Genomic DNA, 25,572 nt, shown 5'->3' on the forward strand with positions numbered 1-25,572 from the left:
TTAGAAATATCACCGTCTTTAAAAATTGGAACTACTCTTGCTAGTTTTTAGAGGTCAGGAAAAATACCATTATTAAATGAAAGATTAAAAATAATTAGTAAGGGGTTTTCAATAATATCAAAAACTTCTTTAACAACCCTTGGGCTTATGTCATCAAGACCTGAGCTTTTGTTTGGTTTTAACATATTAAAAGGAAACCGAAGTTCATTAGGAGATATTTCAAGCTCATCCATCACACAGTCCTCTTCTTTAATATATGATTTAAAACTTTTATTTCTGGGAGTTATTTTATTTGCTAGGTTTTGACGTTTATAAAAAATTATCAAAACTCTCTGCAATAACTTTTCGCTCATTAATTACTGTTCTTTCATCTTCAGTGTATACATATTTTGGTAAAGTATTACCATGATCTTGTTTATTTTTTCCTATCACTTTTTTTATTATATCCCAAGTTTTTTTGTTATTACCAATATTATTTTGTAGTGATTTTGAGAAATAATTTTTTTTAGTTTTCTTTTTCAGGTTTTCAAACAGGTTTTTGCAAATTTTATATTTTTTTTCGTTTTGATAAGTTTTATTTTTTAAGAATTTTTCATATAGTCTTTGTTTTTTCTTTGAAGATTTAATAAGCCTTTTTGTAATCCATGGACTTTGCAGGTTTTTAAGCTTAGTTTTATTTCCTTCATCGGAAACGCTTTGTTGTAAGTATTATTGAACTCATTGTAAAAAAAATCATAAGCTATATTAGCATTTTTGCAATTATTGAGTTGTTTCCAGTTTACATTGAGTAAATAATTTCTAAACGCCTCAATATTAATTTCATTAATCTGCCTTTTTACTTCCCTTTGTACTTTGCTTTTTTTTCCTTTTTTAAAAAAATCCGAAATGAAAAAGATTGGAAAGTGGTCGCTTATATCGCTTTTTATGATTTCGCTTTGAATGTTGCATGTTGTAAAGTTGTTAGTAAAAAAATTATCAATAAGAGATTCGGTTTGAAGTTACGCGAGTAGGTTTGTTAATTAAGGGAATAATGTTGTACTGAAAAAGAGTGTTTGAAAAACGTTTTACATCGCTATCAGTTTTAACATTAACAAGATTTAGGTTATAGTCTCCCGTGATGTAAATTTATTTGTGTTTTACTTTTTTTAAGTAGCATTTTAAGTGTTTTAAAAAAGATTTCTTATTTCCGCATGGCGGCCTATACAAAGCAGTTATTAAAATGTTTTTTTGATTATTGTGGTTTAATAATTCGATAGCTAGAAATTCAAAGTTCGCGTTTTGAATACTTAAAATTTCTATTGTCTGAAAATGGATTGGGTCATGAACAAAAATGCACCACCTCGAGTTTGGTGGATTGCCTTATAACCTGAAGTTTGAAAATTATTTTTTTCATTTCTGCACCATGTTTCTATTAAGCAAAAATATAAACTCAGAGTTTATATTTTTGAGCATTGATTTAAAACTTTCAAAGTTTTTGTTCATACTACGAATGTTTAAAGTTAGAGTTTAAAATAACATTTGTGACGCATTCATGAGATTATATACTTCCTCAATATCAAAATAGTTAGAGTTGATTATGACGCCCTCAAAAAAGTTTACATCTGGATAATTATCATTATTCAAATGAAGTGTGTTTTGTTTATTAAAAATTTCTAAAAGATTTGTTTCGTTTGATTTGTTAACCATTTTCATATTATAATATTTAAAATTAAGATTAAAAATGATTAGATTTCTAGCTATATCATTTTTAATTATTATAAACATTTTTTAAAATAATAACTTTGTCATACCTGACGATTACATTTTCTCCATTTAATTTTCTCACTTTCGCTTCAGAAAATAACTTCCTTCGTATTCTTGCCGTCTCTTGAGAGAAATCTTCATTCACGTAAATATTCAGACCTTTGAGTTTTCTTGTTCCTTTTAGAATGTTTGATTTATCTTTAAACCTTAACAACTTCAATATAATGGTTCGGGATCGGGCTTCTTTTCCAAATCCAACTCGATGCGCTCTTTCAATTTCGACTCATTTTACTCCTAAATTTACACATAATAAATTCTGAACCTTTCGTTCAGTTTCATCCCAAGTTTCATTGATATTTTCAGAAATTCCGTCTATCCTTAAGTTATTAAGCCGCGACCTATCTTCGGAGATTCTGCATTTTTTGTTTAAAATTGTAATATTATATGGACTTTCAAATTCTTTAGAATCATTAGCAGCTTTCACCTTTTGGTCGATTAAATGTTCGTGAAAATTTAAGCTTTCTTTTAAGCCTTTTATATTATTTTCTAGCAAGTGTATTCTTTTAGTGCAATCCAATGTTTTTGTTTCTATATCATCTAGGCGTGTATTGATTATTTTTAAATTATCGCTAAGTAATTCCACAAATGCTTTTTCTTGTTCTTTAAATAATGTCCGTTTTTTCTTTCTTTTTTGAGCTGTTAGAATTACGTCTGTTCACCACGGCGCACAGTGAGTCAAAATCCATAAAAAACGGCAAAAAACCCCCCATAAAAAAAGTATTGCTGGAAATTAATTAATTTAATTATAATGTTACTAAATACCACTAAAAGTCAATAATTAACTTTTTTGTGAACAATTTTCAAGATTTTACGAATTTATACGCCTTTTTCCGAGACTTATTTATTTTATTTTATTTATCGGAAAACTCGTTCAAAAAAATCTAGCTTTTGTGTCACTCTTTTAAGATTGACATGGGTAAAAACAGTTCAAAATTTAATTTGAAGTCAAATGTTTAAGATGTTTGGCAACTACTAACAACATTTTTGACAATAAATTTTGTTTTAAGTTTTTCATTACTGAGATCTCAAAAATGTGTCATAAATTGATTTTTTTAAATTAGTTTAATTATGAGTTTAGTTTAAAAACTAAACGATTCCACTAGATTCCATGGTAGTTTCAATATTTTCCCATTAATAGGTATATATGAAAGCAGAAAAAATAAAAATCATTTGCCCAAACTTGCCCCAATTAAAATAAGACCTTTTAAATACTTCGGTTTTTTTGTGTTTTTTTTTTCGTTTTTAATTAAAACTTGCCGTATAAAGTAGCGAATATTAGTTCATTGCTTTCATTCATTACACAAATTATACATTTAGTTCCTATTAGTAAAAAAACTCATGCTCATGCAGATGGTGCTAATTATCAAACCTCAAAAACCAATATATGCAACGTTTGATGGCATAGTGCACGTTTTAAAATTAAAACTTGTGTATAAAATAACTTAAAATAGTTCATTGCTTACATTCAACTTGAAAAGAATACATTTAGCTCCTATAATTCAAGAGTTAGGAATTAATCATGATAACTTACTCGAGGCTCTTCTACGTGAGTTTTGTAGACTGGAGGGACTATACTATGAAAGTATTGAAAAACCTGAAATGATAAATCTAAAGAATACTCTGATAATATTTAAATGTAAATTCCGATCAAAGTTGCGGAAGTATGCAAGAACCTTCTCTAGACTTTTAGAACACGAGCGAACTTGGTTCAACAAAGATATTACTGTTAACAAAAAAAAATGTTGCATCAGGTTCAGGTAGAAAGTCCAAGAACTGAGAAGATTTAGGTGATAGAAGCAGAAGATCTAAGGTATTAATAAATAAATTAAATTCAACCCAGTTAAAAAAATAGTTTACAAGCTTAAATATTAAATATTATCTTGTTTAAGGTTGCCAAATTGGCTGAACATCCTGCTGAAGCATTGGCATTAGCTTCAATAAAAAAAGCCACTAGAGATCCTAGCAAAAAAGACTTCGTTGATCTTGTGAAAAGTGCTACAAACTCTGAAAAAGATAAAATCAAAAAGATAAATTTTCCGATAAAAATGAAAACCGAAGATGCCTTGAGCTTAAAAATTCAGTGTGACCTTTCTGATGAACGGTATCAAATTATTAGAAATTCATCGATAATACATAATGCAGATATTTATCCTTCACTTCATGAAATTAAGAATGAGAGACACAAATGTTATCCTGAGGGTTTAATTGTGACAGAAACATCTGCTTCAACTTCTCTACAAGGTATGTTTAATCATACTCTGACAAGGATATTAACTTTTACGGAATGCCAAGACTCTTTGAGAATGTTTGCTGAAATTGGGGGGAGGCTTAAAGGTCTACTTCATTTTAAAGGTTGTTTTGATGGTGCCTCCAGTCAAAGTGTCTATAAACAAAAATACACTGATACAAATATTGGTGAAGCCCAAGTTAATAAACAAAGTCTTTTCCATACAGCTGTTGTTCCACTTAAATTAACCATCATGAACAAAAATGTATGGTTAAATAAAAAGCCCTCTAGTACACATTACTGTAGACCCCTCCATCTCCATTATCAAAAAGAAACTGAGGAATTGATAAGAAATGAATATGAACTTTTAAAAGCAGAAATAAATAGACTAGTCAAGTTTGAAGTAAAGTTAGAAGTAGAGGAAGGCAAACCGGATACGACTATCACATTTAAGTTCAAACTAGATTTAATCATGTTTGATGGTAAAGTGGTTAATGCCCTCACTAACACTCTGTCCTCGCAACCATGTAATGTTTGCGGAGCTATGAGTTGAACTCTGAAAGTTTTGGCCAGTATTGCTATGAAACTACAGCTCTTATACTCAAAAACTATTGCTGGTATGTGATTCCCCCAACTGTTCATAAACTCTTGGAACATGGTGTACAGATATCTGAGGCATTAGAACTGCCAATTGGTTACTTCTCTGAAGAGTCACAAGAGGCTCTAAATAAAGAAATTCGCAAAGCTAGATTAAACCATACAGCTAAGATATCTAGAAAGAATGTTATGAAAAACCAGTACCAATACTTGTTGATTAGAAGTGATCCTGTAATATCAAACACTTGTTTTAAAAAATACAAGGTTGAAAATGGAAAAACACTTACCCCTGAAGTTTTATTTTTGTTAATGCTGTAATAATGAAATAAAGCCTTTTTATTAGTATTAGGTTTTCTTATTTTGTTTTCTTGAAAGAAAAATAAGATAAGATAAATATTTATTTTGTTTTTAATATATTTTAATATTATATAATATTAAAATATTTTTCGAACCAGTTTTTCTTTTTAATTAATAAATGTTTTGGTTTGAGGAATTTAATTTTTTTAAATTAAGTCAGTCATTGTGCGCGTAAAAGTCTCTAACGCGTATACGCGTAAGTAGTACGAGCCTTAGGCACAAGAAATATTTAGATTAAAAAATATGTGGTATTCTTTTATATGGTATTTTAGATCAAGGAATTCGATTTTTTTATTTAGGTTATATTTTACGCGCGTAAAAGACAGTTACACGCGTATGCGCGCGCCTTACGCGTCATAGGTACGCGTAAAAGTTATTTTTAATGGAAAATTTAAATTTTTTGACCCAAAATACGATAATATTGATGTATCACATAATTATATATGATAGTTATATAACTTTTGCCGTTTTTTCACCTTTCTGACTCACTGTGCGGCGGTCAAGTTGCAAGAAAAAAAAAAAAAAAAAAGCTTATTCCATTCGCTTTCCAAAAAGCGGTTTTCGCCATTAAACTTTTTTCAAATTTTTATCGATTAAATTGAATTACAAAGAAATTTCGTAGCCAAATTTTTAGGTATTTATCTTGATGAAAACATCACTTGGTATCATCATGTCGATTACATAAGTATTAAAATTTTAAAGAACATATGAGTTTATTATAAAGCACGAATCTACCTCAATGAGAAAATTTTAATCAAACTTTATTATTCATTTATACACAGTTATTTTGAGTTATGCTAATAATGCCTGGGGTAGTACAGAAAAAAGTAAGTTGCAGCGTCTTTATCGTCGTCAGAAACATGCAATCCCTTTAATCTGCTTTGCAAATCGCTATTCTCACACAAAACATTATTTAATTGAAATGAGAAATTTAAATATATACGAGCTAAATATATAATGTTTTATGCTTTATATACATGTGGAAAAATGACTTGTCCCTATCTGTCTTCAAAGATATTTTTACTCTGAAACCTATCAACAAATACAATTTGAGAAGTATCTCCATACTTCCATGCTTCTCAAAAGTACTTGAGTGCATAATGTACAACAGACTTTTTACATACCTCCAAAATTACAATATCCTTTTTAATAACCAATACGGATTTAAAAAAGACCATTCAGCTGAACATGCAGTAATAAAGTTAGTTAATGAAATTTTGAATGGGTTTGACAAAAATTAATATACACTTGGGGTATTTATTTTTCAAAGGTTTTCGATACAGTGGATAACAAGGTTTTTCTATACAAACTTAGAAATTATGATATAGAAAAAAAAAATTCAAAATGGTTTAGATGGTATCTAAACAATTAGAAACAAGCTTTATATTTCAATAAAACTTACACTTACTTTGAAATCATTACTTGCGGCATTCCATCAGGGATCAGTCTTAGGTCCTTTGCTTATCCTGATCTATATTCAACGACATATTTTTATCTTCTCGTATACTGAACTTTATTCTTTTTGCAGATGACACCCAAGCCTTCTACACTTACTCAAGTATTCTTACTATTTTTAACACAGTAATTCAGGAGCTTGAAAAGTTAAGCAATTGGTTGAAGGCCTGCAGACTTTTCTTGAACATCAAAAAAAGTTTTAACTTTCAGATATTTTAGTTGAGAAAACAAAATTAAAAAGAGCATTTTCTGTGAAGTTTCTAGGAGTATAATAGCATAGAAGATGAGCATATTAGCTGGAAAGAGTACATCAAGTTATTCGAAAATAAAATATCTAAAAGCATTGGAATTATGCATAAAATTAAGTATATTTTGAATAAAGTGTATGTCTAAAAAGTTTACAGTTTGCATTTTTTCATAATATATTAGTTACTACAATGTTGCCTGGGCAAATACTTACAAATGAAAACTAGCTTTAGTATATAAAAAACAAAAGCAAGCGTGCCGCATATTCTCAAATGGATATGCAAGTATTAAAAAAATAATGAAAGAACTGAGAGTTCTTAATATTTATGAACAAAATATCTATAACATCCTTCTGTTTATGTTTAAATTTAAAAAAAATTTTAGTCTGAAAAATATTCCATAATTACTCCCAACTTATTGATCACAAATACGAAAACAATCTATGCCAAACTACTATATTCCAAAAATGTCTTTGAGACAATCCAAATGCTCAATATCTAGAAGAGGACCGCAATTGTGGAACTTATTTCTCACAGCGATAAAATCGATTCAACATTTTAAATGTGATGTTAAACAACAGTTACTAGACCGCAACATTACTGAAACAATCTCTTATTTTTAAAACTTTTACACGTCTCGAAATGTTTTCATGTACACAATAGCTGGAAATATTTATAGTTATATTTATAAAAGTGGAATTACTTGTAATTATTTTTATAAGATACATTTATTTGTATATATATATTTATATATATGTGCTACAAATATCTTACAATTTGTGTTTATTTTATATTTTATTGATATTGATGCAGATGACACCCAAGCTTTCTATATCCACTCAGTTGTAAAATATAACTAAAATTTACGAGGCAAGATGATCAGACCATCGACTTCTGCTTGCTCCAATCAGTTTTTTACGTTAGTAATTCGGTTAAAAAAAAAAATTAATAATAAAGTTATATTGACGAAAAAAGATTATATCTATCTACCTTGTACTAAATTCAATCTACTTGTTTATAAGAGAACTTTAAAGACATTCTTATTTCATCTTAAATCGATTTTCACATACATCTATCAACCATACACGCAGTGAATATTCATACAGTAACTAGGGATGGCATATAAAAAAATGACTAAAACATCTTAAAAATGGCAAATTAAAAATAAAACTCAACTTTTGTCAAACTGATAATCTAGTGTATTGTTTGGAACTATAGCAACAGTCTAGTTACTCATTGTTTACAACTTAAGCAAAAACTTAGTCACTGTTTGGAAAACAACATAACTCCTGAGATCAAGAGAAATAAGATTACATCAGATCATATAGGGATATGCGCAATGGAGTGTATATACATTGGCTGACTCAAGGGCGGATACATAGGAATGGGGACACAATAGAGGAGATCCCCCTCCTTTCCCTTAGATATTTTAAAAAGAATTTTTTTAAAATTATATACTTAAATAAGCAATTGTTTGAAAACGGAAGCAAATTTGGGAGGCTGTTTAAATGTGATAAAAGTTTGTGTAGTGCAAAAAAAAAATTGACTGATGGTATATCGATATATAACGTAATTTTACTATACCCCTTTAATTTACTAAATAGTTTGGATTAAGCAAATCAATCCCCCCCCTCCTTCATCCTTTCTAAAATGGCCTGGTGCACCGAATCGAAAAAATGTAAAAATTGCCCCCTTACTAGTTAGTCTGGATCCGCCTCTGGACATACATACATATATACATGCATTTATACATGCATATATACATAAGTACCTAAATACACACATGCATGTGTGAATGTATGTATGTAGATATATATACACATATTTGATGCAAAATATGTTCTTTATAATACATACTTACATATATTTAAGTAATTATTACACTTTTATCATTTTACGAACTTAATTATACTTTTATTTGCTTGTATGTATTTGCTTTATACTTTTTAAATATAATATATTAAAAAAGTATATTATACTTTATACAAAAAAGTATATTATACTTTTTTTTATTTACTTTTATATATATACATTTTACATAAACTTATAGATGGTGTTCTATTGACGTCACAATATAAACATTGTTACTCTGACGCCATCTTGTTGATCAAACAAATGCGCATAAGTTTAACGCAAGGCAAATTACTATTATCAATTAATGTGGTTCCTATCAAAAAAACAGTTAAAAAGTTTATTATTTTGAATAAATTTATGTAGAATTTAGTTCTCTTTCTCATGATTTAATTAATTTTATTTTGTTCAAACTAAAACTCAATATTATTTAACTTATTTTCTAAACACTGTCAAACAAGGTAATTAACCTTAGCAACTCAGTAAACTGTAAATAGTTTGAACAATAATACAATACAAACAAGCAAAACTAAAAACATAGAAGAATGTGCAATTTTAGAGGCAATCAACACTCGTAAAAAAAAGTTGTACAAAATCCAAATGACTACGATTTTACTATAAACTAAAATACTATAAACTCAAGTTGTTGAAAATTTAAGTTTACCTTTTTTTTCATAAAACATAGACTTTTATTTACAATTTAATTCCTAGCATGGTTAATGGGCATAAATTAAACTTCAAAGTTAAAAGCTGTGTGTTTAAAAGTAGCTGCTCTTTACATTGAACCCTGAGTTAAGAAAAGTATACACATTTGATGAAAGTTTGATATAAAGGTCTTTGGTTTTAAGATATGTAAGAAGTAAAAAATACGAATCAAATCAAAAAATTTATAAAATAAGTTGTAAAATTTCAAGGACTTTTATGTATAGTACAAGCATGTTGTATGTTGATCTCCTTCCACCTAATAAACACTTCTAAAAGTATATGAAACTGTTGCAGTATTATTTATGGTTTGCGCTGCTTAAAGAAATGAAAAAAATTGGAGTAAAGTCCATTCATCATTGAACAGAGTTGTAAAACCTCATAACAGTAATAAAATAGTATTCAGGTATTGACAGAGAACTGTGAATCGTGTCAAATTGTTGAATGCAGAAAAAAATATTGATTATCACGTAAATAATTGATTTTACTTCATGGATTTGTTAGCAAAGTTTACATTTACATTTTACTACAGTTTGCATTACATTTACATTTTACAACATGGATTAATATACGACACCTAAGTTAGAGCTTGTGCAGTTTTGTCTTACTTCATTAAATTCATTGATGCATTTTTTACTATTTTTGATGTCTGTAAACAAAAACACCACAAGCAAAGTTTTTACTCAAAGTTTAAATGAGGGAAAATCCTAAAAGCAGAAAGGGTTAGTTGAATAAAGGTTCCATTCGAGTTTTTGTAACTTATTAGTTATTTTTGATTTCATTTTTACGTTTTCTCAAAACAAAATTTTTCAATATGTACATGTGCTTGAAAATAGGCTCAAATTTACACAAAAATGCCAAATCAGTATTAATTTTTAAAACTATATATAATCAACTTTTTTAGGATTTTTTTCATTATCAATTTAAAAAATCTGTTTCAAAAACTCAACAAAAGTGTAGTTTTTTTTTTCTATCTATAGGAAACATTACAATAATAATAAGTCTATAAGATATCAAGGTTAGAGAGGATAAACCCCAAAAACTAAAAATTAGTATTAAATGTCTATAAAATCAACCGCAAAAAAAAATCATCAATAAGTCGTCGAATCTTTATTTCCAAATCTGTAATATTATATATTTTTATTTGAAAGATAGGTGTTTAGCTGCATAAATTGTTGTGAAAATGGAGGAACATGCTCAAACATTACAGGCTGCTATTGCAAATTAGTATGTCACAAAATTACAGCTTGTTAGTGGGGTAGACCTTTTTAATTTAAAATTTAACGAATAGGGCACAAATTATAAATCACTTCCTTCCGTGGAGTACTTTCGTAAAACATTCGAAAAGAAATTTGTGTTTTTGTAACTTATTAGTTATTTTTGATTTCATTTTTACGTTTTCTCAAAACAAAATTTTTCGATATGTACATGTGCTTGAAAATAGGCTCAAATTTACACAAAAATGCCAAATCTTAATTTTTAAAACTATATATAATCAACTTTTTTAGGATTTTTTTCATTATCAATTTACAAAATCTGTTTTTTAAAAAATCACAAAAGTGTAGTTTTTTTTTCTATCTATAGGAAACATTACAATAATAATAAGTCTATAAGATATCAAGGTTTGAGAGGATAAACCCCAAAAACTAAAAATTATTATTAAATGTCTATAAAATCAACCACAAAAAAAAAATCTTCAGTAAGTCGTCGAATTTTTATTTCCAAATCTGTAATATTATATATTTTTATTTTAATGATAGGTGTTTAGCTGTATATATTGTTGTGAAAATGGAGGAACATGCTCAAACATTACAGGCTGCTATTGCAAGTTAGTATGTCACAAAATTACAGCTTGTTAGTGGGGTAGACCTTTACAATTAAAATTTAACGAATAGGGCACAAATCATAAATCACTTCCTTCCGTGGAGTACTTTCGTAAAATAGGCACATATGCTTATCAGATATTGTAAGCTTACAAATAATTTATTTATGGGTGAGCCTAAATATATGTATTTTTGAAGCATACAAGAAAATTAATAAGGAATATCAATATCATAGAGTTATTAATTTTGTTCCTTATTAACTGAACTAAAAAAAAAAAGGTATATAAAACCAAATAACTTAAAACATTCAGAATCATTTTAGTTTATAGTCCTTAACAAAAGGTTGCGTTATTAAGTCATTATTGAGTTCCATTATTAAGTTCCAGTTGTTTACATTCAATCAATCAATCAATCAAATTTATTGACAGGCTCAAAGCCCAATATAAAAAATATACAATGGGTAAAATAAAGTGGATTAGAATAAAATAAAGACTAACTCCCCTGAATATAAACAAAACCCAAAAAAAAAAATATAAAAAAATAAAGATAAGAAATTAAAGTGTTATAAATATAACTCAGCTCTCCATTCAAGCATCAGTGGAGACTGCAAGAACCTGTCTGAGTTAACAAAAGCTTTTATGACGAGGTTCTCACTATTCTGCAGCAGTAACAGTGTGGAGTATTGTTGCTTGCGAATAACAACATTAAGTTAATGGGCACCATGTTTCACAAATAATTCACTTGCACTGTTCCATGGTGGCTTGTTTAATATCAAGCGAAGTGCATTATTATATGCAACACATAGGCGATGGAATGAGTCTTTTCTCCAAAGATACCACAGCTTACATCCATAGATTGGGCTACAAAAGGCATTAAATAACATCATCTTTGTTTGTATTTGTGTAGAGCTGAACTTTCTACGGATAAAGTTACCATTCATTGTTGAATTCAATGGAATTATAAAAAAAACTGCACATGTCCAACACACTTTACTTTCAGTGGTAATATATAGAGTTGTACATAAGGCCCACAACTAACAATATCCTTAGTGGCAAAGAGTCACCTCTTCTGAGAAACCCACTGCACATTAATCAATATGTAACAACTTCTCTTAAAGTTAATGCAGATCTTTCAATCAATTTCGTCTACTATGTATACTTTTATTTGCAGCAGAACTTGATGCAAAGTAGGGTTAATTAAAAACACTGTTTTTAAATTTAAAGTTTAACTAATGAACAGCACACATGTGATAAGTTAATTTGTCAATAAAAAGTCTGTTTTATGAAAAACAATCTTGACATGACAGCAAAATAGTAATAATAATTTCAACAATTTTAAGTTTATAATAAAATTATAATCATTTGGATCCTCTGCAACTTTTTTACATCTTTAGCACAAGTGTTGATTGCCTCTAAAATCACACATTCTTCTAAGTTTGTGGTTTCGCTTGTTGCCAATTATTATTGTTATTATTATTAAATACTTTTAATATACTAAAGCAATTTACTAAGTAACTCAGCATATTATTTATATACATAGCGTTTTAAAATATTAATACAATTTAATAAGTTATTTAACATGCTTAATCAACCAAAATGTGTCTGAGTTATGTAAGTTAGCAAATTGACAAAAATATTTAAAAAATTAAAGAATCTTATGTGTTATAATACTTAAAAGAAGATGTTCAAAATGTAAAACAAAAATAATTAAGTCTATTTTTGAATGCTTTGGAGTACTTTATATACAGTTTACTTATAAATTATTATTTTACTTTACTTATAAATTATTAGTACTTATAATTATTACTTATAAATTATTATTTTACATTACTTATAAATTATTAGTAATGTTTGAATAAGTAAACTGTATATAAAGTGCTCCAACGCATTCAAAGTTCTTGTTTTCAAAAGTGTATTATATTATTAATATAATACACCTTTGAAAACAAGTTATTTAATAGAGTTTTATTTTAAGCAAAAATAAATTACTTATATTGTGAGATAGATAATAAACTTCTACATAAATTTATTCAAAAAAAATCTTTAAAAATCTATCGACTTCAAGGTACGTTATCTAAATAGTTGTAATTAAATACGCTTAAGCTAATAAACGCACGCTTATTTGCCATACAGTATGGCGGCCGCGAATTTTAACGTCACGTGATAGAATACCATCTATTCTTTTATTACACACAACAACAATAATTTTGATTTTTTGAGCTCAAAAACAGTTAAGCAGGAGAAAAAATATCAAATTTAAATCATAATTTTTTATATACTACTGGCATGCTATACACTTTAGTATATTATAGTGTATATTCATAAACATGTATGTATATACAACAATTACATATATATTATTAACATAGAAAAACAACAAAAGTGGTGTTAAGGGAGTTACACTTTGATGTTAAAAAAAAATTGAATCCAACGATCTGACAAAATAAATAATTTAAGAAGATAGTAACCTGAAAAAAAAACAAGTTTTTGTAGAGTACGTTTTTGAAATGAAAACATAACAGGCCCTTTTATTCTTTGGGTCAGAGCTCGCCTTGTAGTATATATTTATTTATTCCTTACTTTAATTCTGTTTGATTTTAGATAGAATGCAACAAAATTTGTTATTTATTGCATGGTTTAAAAGAAGTTTTTATACACAAATATCAAATAATCTAAATAATATCAAATATCTAATATCACAATATAAATATCACAAATATATAAAAATGCTAAAAGTCTTTTAAAATTTTGTATAATACCTTAAATGCAACTGCAGAAAATATAAGGTATACTCGTAAGGTATAGAAAATAAACTATAAACAAAGAAAAAAGAAATTACAAACAGAAATTAGAAACATCTACCATAATTAATAAATATTAACATATATCATAAACAGATAAAAAATAATCAAGAACCATTAATAATTAATTCAATAAATCATAAACAGAAAATATAATATAATATATGAAAAAAATATATAAAATACAATATTTTATTCTTTTGGTTGACTTTCAATCACTCTCATCATTGTAATTGCATAAATTCCGCATACTGCTGAAAATAAAGTTGCTATAATAGATAGTATGAAGGACCAACTATATTTGTAGAAATTGTGTTTTGTGCCTTGATTCATTGCAGCAAACACTGTGATTGTAATCAGCATGCATACCCCTTGAAAGTAAAATTATATTTAATTGTTATTTAAAAAAAAATTATATATCTTTATGAAAAAAAATATACTTTTAATGTAGTTAATAAATGATATGAAATATTATGATATAAAACTTTTACATTATTTCCGAAACCGTAAAAAATATTAAACCCACAAACAAACAGAACTATGGAAGCATTTTTCTTTATAGTCATTTGTAATTAAACAGAAACAAAAAAAAGCAATTGCTTTTTTTTTCCAGGTAAATTTTCCAGGTAAATTTTCCAAGTAAATTTTCCAGGTAAATTTTCCAGGTAAAGCGCAAGTCATTATCAAGAAACTAAATAAAATAAAAGTAGGACTTGTATGATAAATAGAAAACATAAATTAGCGCGATTAAAACGAATTAAAATTTAATTTTTTATACTGCTTAATTTTGCTACATCTATTGAATACTTACTGTATTCTCATTTGACCTATCAAAAGTATTTAAAATTCAAGTTCGTTTAGGAATAGCATTAAGTATAATTGCGAAGTATATCTATCTTGATCGTAAGGCTTTTCCATAGCTCTAAAAGTTTTGAAAAAGTTTTTTATTTAAGCTTATTTGATTAATACTTATAATGCTTAATGCCTTTTAAATCTCGCCATCCAAATCTATCCACTAAGTTATCTAAAAAGTATTGTCAAAATATTACAATACACTTACCAGAACAAAAACATGCAGCAGCCAGCAAATCAAAACGTTTAGTATGTTTTAACATTATAGCCAATGTAAGTACTACCGCAGAAAATTGAAGTAAACAAGATAGAATTGACATAGCGCGGCAGCAACGTAACCAATCTAAAAAGAAAAAAAGTACAAGTCTGTATCACACAAAAATGGTAAAACAGTTAATATGCCAATTACAAAATGAGCAAAACATTTAACTTACCACTTGTGTCTGTGTAAGACTCGCATTCTTTTTCGTTAGGTACATAAATTGTGCATTTGATAAATAATCCAACGGTACGTTCTTTAGTGTCACCCGGATTGTTTAAAGTGTTAAATTCTCGAACCGACCAAGAATTAGTTACCGTGACTATTAGGTCAATAACGAGCGTCACTAAGCAAATGCACAGTTGTAAACTTATGTTGTTTTTGAGTTTGTTAAATACTTTCATATTCATTCTTAAGCTTTTATTATAAACACACAAGAAATTTAAGAACATATTAAAAATAATTAATTAAAATTAAACAAATTAAAAATAATCAATTTAAATTTAATTTACCTGCAACATAATAAAAGTCGTCAGCATCATATCAAATTTTGTCAGTAGATTTATAAGGTCACGCACCAAAACGTTTGTCGCGTTAATGTATGCATGTTGAAAGCAGCGTAAAAATGTTTGATACTTTAAACAACAAAATTTGCAGCGAGTGCGCGTTTTTTAACTAATAACTATTCAACGGTAACCTTTTGATTGTTTGTTCGTAATTTTAAACATTAAAAAAACGTTTTGTTTGTCAATTTTAAATGACAATATTTTAACGATAGAATTTTATCACTTTTAAACTTTTCTCTTTATTATTTTAATTAAAAACAATATATAGTAGATAATAAATATACAAAAAAATTTTTAGTATATAAAAAAATTATCACAATGTTTTACCTTTTTAACATTACCAAACTTTTTTTTTTTTTTTTCAAATAAAAATATATATTATGCTTCTATTTTAGCAAAGAATATATTTAAAAATCAATCAAACATTTTTTTTCAATGCAATTTGAAAGAAAACATCTTCATTCTCATAAACGAATTTCGTTTGGAGCAAATATTTGATTTTGTATTAATTACTGAAAAGGTAAAACTTCTGAATACATACGATTACTCAAATAACACATTATTGAAAAAATAAAATAAACTTTTTTGTTAATTAAATTTCAGGTTTAAATTTAAAAACGCCATTATAAAAATGAAACTTTAAAGTTAACTGAACAACGCAACGCAAATAAATTGTCTATATATTTATCTAAGACTATGTATATAAATTTCCATCTCCTTCATTCAGAGAAGTAACTGATTTTTTAACGCCCTCTGCTAATTTATTTTTAACGTCCTTGACAAATTTACAGATTTTAGCTTTGCGATTATTTCAATTGTAAGAAAATAATGACTGACATTTTCTTATTATATTTATGACGATAATTACGTAGTAGTGCTAGTGACAAACATTCCACTTGGATATCCAAAATGCAAAAGACAGGAACAATATTACTTTACAGTATTTTATTTAATAAATAAGACTAAATAAACTGGAGGATAAAACTGGCTACCATTGCGTTAATACGGACTACTTGATGTAACAACATTGTGAGTATGCCGCATTGATATTGTCATATTGTGTCATACTCACTGTATGTGATAATTTTTTTGCACTTTTTTAACTTTTTTCAAAAAGTGCAAATACACCGTGTAAATACCTGTTCTCTATCTATATACTTGCTTATATTGAAAGTTTTAGCTTACTAGGATCATTGGAACAGATAGATGTACTTTTTCAATAATTTAAATATTCGTCATTTTTTTTCAACATACTAAAAAATCTATTTAAAAAAGCATATGTTAGTATAATTACTGTTTTATATTATTACTTATATTGGCTTCGATCTGAGATAATTAACAAGAGAGTTTAACAAATAAAACATGTTTGTATTTGCAGCAATATCATAAACAACAATGTCTATTTCAAATTAACAAAATCTTTCTGATAAACATTATTTGAAATCTGTTTTCGATTTTCTCGAACAACTGGCAAAATGTTTTGTTTCTGATCCTTAGTGTGCAAAGAGTTCACAAAATTTTGTCTAAGTCCAATGTTTCTTTAAGAACAACCATTTGTGACACTGAGTTGTTTAATAGTAAGGATAAATTTCTTGAACTAGGGTATTGACTCTAAACCTTCTTTATTCCAGCATTCTTTCAACCAAATCTTTGTTTCATTTAAGTCCAAAACGACCAAAAGAAACCAGCTTTCACAGGTAACAAATTCACAAAGTCCAGTATTTTTATTTACAGGAAGTGGTTTCTCTTTATTAATTTCACTAATGTCAGGAACCCGTGTTCCATCAAGGCCTTCAAAATGTCAGACTTTATTTGAATTTTAAGGTCAGAATCAGCAAGAGCCATGACTACTGCTTTAGGCAAAAGATACCAGAAGTGAGATTTTAAACTAGTTAAAAGTGAGGTTCCTACATAAATATTTCATTCCTCCTTTATGATTTTTGCTACTTTGAATGAATTGGAGTCATTCATTACTGGACGTTTAGCAAGACTGGATTTTAAAAACCCTGGAGCATAAAATATAACAATCATAAGACAAACTCTAGAGACTAGAATCTGCAGGTCTTGATTTAAGTAGTGTATAACTGGTGATGTCAATTCCAAACCCATGTGATATAATGCACCTGCCATAAATCTAGCTTCATGACAAGCACCTGGTTGATGAATCCTAAAGTTGTTTAGCTATTCAAACTATATATTAAGATAGAAAGCTAAGTATTCCACAAGATGTCTGTAACCATCTCGGGGGAAAATCTCAAATTCAAGAACAAATTTAATATGTCTTCGCCTCCAAGTACATCTGATGAATTCCAGAACCAAATATGAGAGTATTCTCATCAAAATTTTTTAAGGTAGAAGAGAAACCACAAGTAGATAAAAATGGGACAAAATTTTCCAATTGCTTCTTAAAGTTGGAGTAGAGGACCTCTCGTTGACCATTGGTGTTATGTCCAGTTATTGATTTGTAAATATGTTTTATAGGTATTTCATGTATGTGAGGCCGAAATAATAGCCACAATAAAGGTTTCTGAAATACTCTTGTCAATATTATAATAGCACCCTCTTTCCTACCAGTGTTGGTTACTGTAGTATCAACACAAAAAGCAAATACTTGGTCTGAAACTTTAAAATATTCTGACAAATTTTGAACTACTAGAGCCTGACCAGATGGTTTATCTTGGAATATCGATCGATTACCTGTGTCGCTTGGAACAATTCCTAAAAGAAGATCGTATATGTGTTGAAATTCAGGACTAGTAACAGACACAGCAATTATATCTCTTGTAACTGTTTGTTGGATTCCCTTATACAAATGTGTAACTAGTTTGCCATCAAAGTAAAGGACAAGATTTTTTTCTTTCATTTCCTTGATATAATTCTGTCTATTTTCATATCCGTGATTTTGAACAACGTCATAACGCTTCAATCTGAAAGTTTCTTTATTTATCTTAATTTTTTTCATATTTACTTCAAGGTAGTTCATAATACTGGCTATAAACATTGTTTGATCTTGGTAGCTTAAGCCGATCCTTAAACTGAGAGGAGTTGTAGCTGCAAATAGGCCATCTTGAGTAATTTCTTTATTGACAAGGATTGAATTTGATCAAAGAATAAATGGTACGTCGTAAGTATAAGTGGTATATTATTTTTTTTTTCTGCGTTGTTTGATGTTTTTTGTTGATATTCATCCTCATTAGAATTATAACTAATATTACCAACCATCAATGCCAGGTTTGAAAGATCTACAATAGTATTAACAAAATATGAAAATGAAAAAGTACACTCACAGTTTATTCTATAAAGTAATATACAATAAACATGTAAGATATCACAGATTTTTCATAATAAAAATTACATGATTCAGATATCGATTTTTTCTCATTTGAATAATTGCCATCAGCATTTTTAATTGAGGTTTCTAAATCTTCTAAATCTAAGTAATCGTAGTTCTTGTTATTATAATGTTGCTCATCTCCATTGGCCTCTATTGACATTTTTTTCTTATAATCTGTATACTTACGGTATCTCTCTTGTCTAAGTTTAATCTTCAAGTTTTCTTCAAGTTCTTTAACTTTATGCCCGCTTATAAACTGTTTTCTAGCATTTTTCTAATCTTCCAAAAAATGCTAAATCTTCCTCTTCAATCTCTTTGTTTCTTGGCATATCTTGACTGAGTTGTATAAGTTCTTTAATGTTGGGTTTTCCAAGGTCAAAAAGAGTCTCTATGGATTGCTTTTATTTGGTGTCATTTTTCCAAACTAGCAACTTTCCCTTCGTCATTGATACCCATTTTTTGTGAAGTTTCACAAATTTTGATAATAATTTTATCCAATAATATAGTTTTTAAAACTGCAGGACTCCTAGATGTTCACTATTTTTTTGAAAAGACACAAATCTCCGGAATTACCAGCGTTATGATCCAAGTAAGGTTAAGAATGCTCTTCAAGATATTGATAATGGAATGTAAGTTACATCTGCCAGCAAGAAACATTCAGTGCCGCGTACAGCTATTCAAGACAAGTTGCAGGCCGACATAATAAAACAGTATGACATCGTACTGCTCTGAACGATACTGAAGAGAAAATTATTGGTTGAATTGACAAAGTGGTCCTATCAGTTGACAAAGTTTGATATCCAGCTCATAATTCAAGGTTATTTGAATAAAGAAGGTCGTACTGTAATCGAATTTGCCGACAACATGCCTGGTGATGATTTTATGAACAGTTTTATGTTACGTAACAATCTCACACAACGTTTAGCTACAAACATCATCCGTTTCAGAGCAGCAGTTTCTCCTGAAATGGTTACAGATTTTTTCGAAAACGCCAGGGAGAAGCTAGAAAACATGCCACCGGAAAAGATTTCTAATTTTGACGAAACCAAATTGACCGACATTCTTGGTGCTAAGAAAGTTGTAGTTTTAAGAGGGACAATGCGAGTCGAACGTGTTATGGAACATTCAAAAGTAGCAATATCTTTTATGTTTTGCTTTTCTGCTTCTGGTGACATCTTTCCTCCTTTGTGGTCTATAAAGCAGAAAACCTCTATGGAAATTGTGCAATGGTGGACCAGCAGGTTCCAGATATGATGTAACAAAAACTGGGTAGTTTAATTCTCGTACCTTTGAATTGTGGTTTCGTCATATTTTCCTTCCCCATGTAGAAAACATTCCTGGAGAAAAAGTTATAATTAAAGATATCTTGCCTCTCATTTTACATCAACTGCTGTATCACTGTGCAGAGAAAACAACATTTATTTACCACTATTCCCCCAAATTCAACTCACCTGATGCAGCCATTAGACGTTGCTTTTTCAAAGCACTTAAAAATTACTGGCAAAGCGTTTTAAAAATATGGAGAAAAGAAAGTCGTGTTTGGGGAACAATTTCAAAGCAACATTTTTCTATTCTGCTCACAAAGCTCTACTCAGAATTGCATGCAACTGGGAAGGATATCTCAAAATCGTGATTCAGAAAAACTGGTCTGTATCCATTTGATACAGACCAGGTTCCACGAGTTATTCCAGGAGGTTCTTTTCAACAAGATGCTGAAAATATTTGTCGAAACCTTGATGCTACAATCATCGACATGTTAAAGGAACACAGAGGTCAAATAGAGCAAAACAAACGATCCAGAGGGAAGAAAATTAATCCTGGTAGTGCAATTTTGCCTGAAATACAACAACTTGGTCCATCTAGACAGCTGGTATATGACGAAAATACGTGCGGAGTTTGTAAATGTGAATATAACGGTTATCGAGGTCCAGATTGGATACAATGTGCTTCATGCCACCAGTGGAAATGCGGAGTTTGTAACAGTTCTCAGGAGCCGCAGTACATTTGTGATCGGTGTTTAGAGGACTAAGTTTGAATACTGTTTTCTGGAAATTATGTAATTGTAATACGTTATTGTAAATGTTGTTGTATGTTCACTGATTATAATTAGATATATTTTAAATCCAGAGCCTTTTATTTAATACACATAAGGCTGTTTATCAAACTTAAAATTTTGTAAACTAACTTCACTTTTTATGATCGCAACAGAATTAACGTAAATTAAGGAGATTTCCTAACCTTTTATCATTTTTGATATGTCTACAGTGTCATGAATACAGAATTATAATTTAAAATGTGCCGAAGTTGCACAAGAGCTATCCAACTTCATACTAAGTTAATATTTCGGCACATGACGAAGTTGGCCTGAAGTCAGGGGAACTTCGTCACTCTTCATAATGATATTTCAACTACTTTATTATTCAAATGGAAAATTAAAAAATAAGTGGAGCGTTAAGAGGCATGCTACATTGTAACAAAGCTAACAGGCTCATTTTTATTTTTCATTCTGAAATCATTACAAAAAAAAAAAAATAAATTCCAAAATTGATGATGTTGCTCAGAATTGCGGTATATATATATGTATATGTATATAAATATATATATATATATATATATATATATATATATATATATATATATATAAATATATATATATATATATATATATATATATATATATATATATATATATATATATATATATATATATAAATATATATATATATATAAGTTTGAGGACAAGTTGACTTTGGAAATCATCCTTAAATTGGAAAATACACCAAAAATCATCAATTAGACGCCATTCTGGTAAGTTTAGCGGGTTATCAACTTTGGCCACATAACTTATAGAATTCTTTTCAAAGAATAAAGTTACTGTTTTTGCATAATGCGATGAAACAATGTTAGCCAAAATAGGCATTAATCATCAATTCCATCGGACACAAGACGTCCGCTGGACGTCTTAGGAAGTCCTAGGGACTTTTTGATGCAATATTCCAAGTAAAGATTTTGATTAACTGCAAGATCGCTGCGGACAAAGCACGGTTTTGACACCCCTTTATCAAAAATGCACAGAAATGCATTTTTTAGTAAAAATTTTTAACTTTTCTATATTTTACCCGCGCAAGAGTTTGTTCAATATTACTTGAGTAAAAAATATTATTGCTAATGACTATGCTGTGAGCCAAAGAGAAATAAAATTCATTGTCAATGAAGCACGATATTCCTTGAAAAATTCCGTTATTAACTATCACAATTTTTGCAAATTCTTTTTTTTTTGGTCATTATTTCGCATTCTCGTATCATTTTCATATTATGAAAACTGATGCTTTTTTTTATACAACGATTAATTAGCGGTATAACTTTGTAAAACTCCATTATAGTGATTAAACATGATTTTGCGGCGCTTGTTTCTTTTTTTATTTATTTTTCTGGAAACACACTACTTCCTTTAACATTTTTATATTCAAAGCTATTTCCATCATTCTATTTCAAAGTGGTCAAATTTAAATACTTTAAAGGTGTTTAACCCTTAGAGGTGAACTTTTCCTAAGAACTATGTTTTAAATAAAATTCCTAAATTTCCTTCTAGTTAGTTTTTGTTTTGAAGTTATATTCTTAGAAATGTGCAACTTTTTTAGGTACTGTAGTTTATCCACTTCCGGCTAATTGCCATACAGAAGCCACATTACCAGGGCCCGCAAAGATGAGTTTAGCTCACTAAAGAGCATCATAACCCGCTTTGCAGACCAAGAGTAAGTGACTTTAAGAAGAACAAAGGATAATAGAGTGAAAGCCAAAAGAAGTTGAGTTAGAAAAATAACATAGAAAATACGGGCAGATATTGCACTGATATAAGAATGTGCAACTTAGTAATACCTTATATTATAAGATATTAATTTTTCTTAAATTGTACAATTTTTTTTTGTATTGGGATTTATTTAGTCATCCTGCTATTTGCCATACTGATCCTGGTAAAATAAAAATTACAAATAATCCGTAAAAATATACCCCCATTGCAAACATGTATAACAGACCCCTTAACAAAAAAATCTTAACCAAAAAATAAACATAATAACTCATAAAAAACAAAATCCGAAGAAAAAATAAAACCGTTTTCAAAGGAAAAAAAAAAAAACTTAAAATAAAACTTAAAAATAAAACGAAGCAGAATAGTCGCGTGCTTTTTCTATCAAATTAAATTCTCTATTGAAAATATTTTTCATTTTGTTCTCTTTAATGTTTCTTTTTTTAAAAAATTTTTTTTTTCGGTAACCTTTGATTATCTAGTATTTAGAATTTTCATGAGATTAATTTCTCGTTACGATTATTTTTGTTTTAATAAAGTTTTACATTAAATAGCATTAAAAAATATATTAAAAAAAGGCAAAGATAAAAAATCAAAGTATGTAAAACCAACACCGTTTTTCCTTTCAGAAAAGTCTTTTATTAAGAAAGCCATTTTGGTTTATTGTTGCGACGCTCTTACGTCATTGGTTTATCTTTTATCGGTGTTTAAGGGTGTATCCGTTTTCTATCGTTTACATTGTCTAACATCGTGATCTCCGTGACCAAATTGCCATCAAAGTTGATTTCGCTCGAAGTTTCGCCGTCTTCTCTTCTTCTTTCTGTTTTTTTTTTTTATATCTTTTTTCTTTTGTGATTTAAATTTAACTTGAGTAAAGGGGTCCTCTACGGTAGTAAGATTTTTAACACGGTGATGTACTTTTTCTCGTTCTTGCTTTCTCACTTTGTCAAAATTTGATTGGTATTCTATTTGAGTAGCTTTAATTTTATTTTTCACCTCTTTTGGTAGGACAAGGCTCTCTTTATTTAAAAATCAAAATTGCTTTTATTTTTTGAATAAATAAAATCATTTAACTTTCTTCTTGTTAATACTTGATTTGAGGACAAAAATGTTGGAGCAGTGAATTCGAACACGAGTTGTTTTTTTTGACGAAGTTTCTTCTTTATTTTTTTGAACTTTATTACTTATATCATTTGTAGGTATATTATTCTTACTTGCGTAGTTTTGCGAGTTAATTGTAGCAGCTGAATTTGTAAGACATCTCTATCTCGGTACATGGGTAATGTTACAGTTTCTACATAAAAATTCCTTTTAATTTCAAAGTTTGATACAATTTTCGCACCGTTTATTTCAATATGGTGTGGTATGTCCTTGACCAAAATTTTTAATTTGACTAATGAAGTTCAACATCATTGGGAGCGATGGCATTTGCCGTGTACGTCGACCGGCTGGAAAACGCCTCGATTTACGTTACTGCATAAGACCGTGAAGCATGGTGGAGGCAATGTAATGGTCTGGGGTTTTTTTTCTGCTAACGGTCTAAGTCCAATACATCGAAACGATGGAATAATATACCGTTTCATGTATAAAAATATCCTGAAAGATGTTATGTTACCTCATGCTGAATGGAATATGCCAATAAAATATTTTTTTCAGCAAGACAACAATCCTATGGAGAACCTGTGGGAGATCGTCAACCGCAGAATTAATCGTGAAGGTGTTCGTAATAAGAATCAACTGTTTGAACAAATCCAAAATGCCTGGGGAGCGATTCCACAAAGTTTCATTGATCACCTGATCGAATCTATGCCTCGAAGATGCAAGGCTGTGATCGACAACAAAGGATTCGCCACGAAATATTGAAAGCGGAATACAGCTTGGTCAACATTTTGTCGAGTTGCACTTGTTTTGTCCAGAAGGAAATCAACTTTTTTTAATAGTTTTGATTAGTTTATTAATTTTCGTGTACAAATAATGAACTTTGTGATGAGTAAAACTTGAAGAACTTTGTCTCTAAACAGTTACATAGTTATTTCTCTAAGTTGAAAAAATGCAGCACTTTTATATAAAGAAACTAAATTAGCATTATTTGGTTGCACTCGTTTTGTCCGATACTATATATATATATATATATATATATATATATATATATATATATATATATATATATATATATATATATATATATATATATATATATATATATATATATGTATATATATATATATATATATATATATATATATATATATATATATATATATATATATATATATGTATATATATATATATATATATATATATATATATATATATATATATATATATACATATATATATATGTATACATATATACATTTATATAGGTACGTGACAACTGCGTTTTACGGAAACGAATTTTGTGCTAAAGTTTTGTGCCACGATTTTCCTAGTCTCTTCAAAGTTAGCGTGCTTGAGGAAGGCTTTCTGGAATAACTTTTTAGTATTCGTTATCAACTTAGATTTTTTTTAGAAAGAAGAATAGTTGAAGCTTTTTTTCGATTTGGTTTTAATTATACTTAATTGATATATTAACAAGTTTATTGATGTCAAAGTTTTGGTCGTACTTCTGTGGTGAAATTAATGTCCAGGATATAGTTTTATTTTTTTCTATTCAATTTTTATTTTTAAGTTATTCATTTATCTATGCACCTGCCAAATTTCGTTGACAAATACTATGTAGTAGTCACCCTATTTCTTGCTGCACTTTTGTTACCTTATTTACATTTTCCCTGATGTTAGCGCGGGAGACAGAGGGGTCCATTGATTATTTTTATATGTATATTTTTTATATATAACATTCATATTACTAATATTATAGCAATATTTAACTTATGTCATAAATTGATATTAT

At 28.6% G+C, this 25,572-nt stretch overlaps 1 protein-coding gene across 1 annotated transcript; it reads right to left on the minus strand.

Annotated features, from left to right (window-relative positions):
* Window positions 1-13,732: 13,732 nt before the first annotated feature.
* Window positions 13,733-15,766, minus strand: cldnl2 (Claudin-like 2). Its single transcript, XM_065810978.1, has 4 exons — window positions 15,484-15,766; window positions 15,147-15,388; window positions 14,921-15,055; window positions 13,733-14,231 (listed from the first exon to the last, which is right to left on the minus strand). The coding sequence occupies exons 2-4, from the start codon at window positions 15,379-15,381 to the stop codon at window positions 14,053-14,055; spliced, it is 549 nt and encodes a 182-aa protein (XP_065667050.1). The 5' UTR covers window positions 15,382-15,388; window positions 15,484-15,766; the 3' UTR covers window positions 13,733-14,052.
* Between the last annotated feature and the right edge of the window lie 9,806 nt (window positions 15,767-25,572).

This window comes from Hydra vulgaris, chromosome 11, assembly GCF_038396675.1.
Source record: "Hydra vulgaris chromosome 11, alternate assembly HydraT2T_AEP".
Classification (NCBI taxonomy): Eukaryota; Metazoa; Cnidaria; class Hydrozoa; order Anthoathecata; family Hydridae; genus Hydra; species Hydra vulgaris.

Coding starts and splice junctions, on each gene's coding strand:
- cldnl2 (XM_065810978.1), bottom strand. CDS start 15,381: ATGAATATGAAAGTATTTAACAAACTCAAAAACAACATAAGTTTACAA. Junction 15,056..15,146: donor GTCTTACACAGACACAAGTG/GTAAGTTAAATG, acceptor TTTTCTTTTTAG/ATTGGTTACGTTGCTGCCGC. Junction 14,232..14,920: donor TGCTGCATGTTTTTGTTCTG/GTAAGTGTATTG, acceptor TTTACTTTCAAG/GGGTATGCATGCTGATTACA.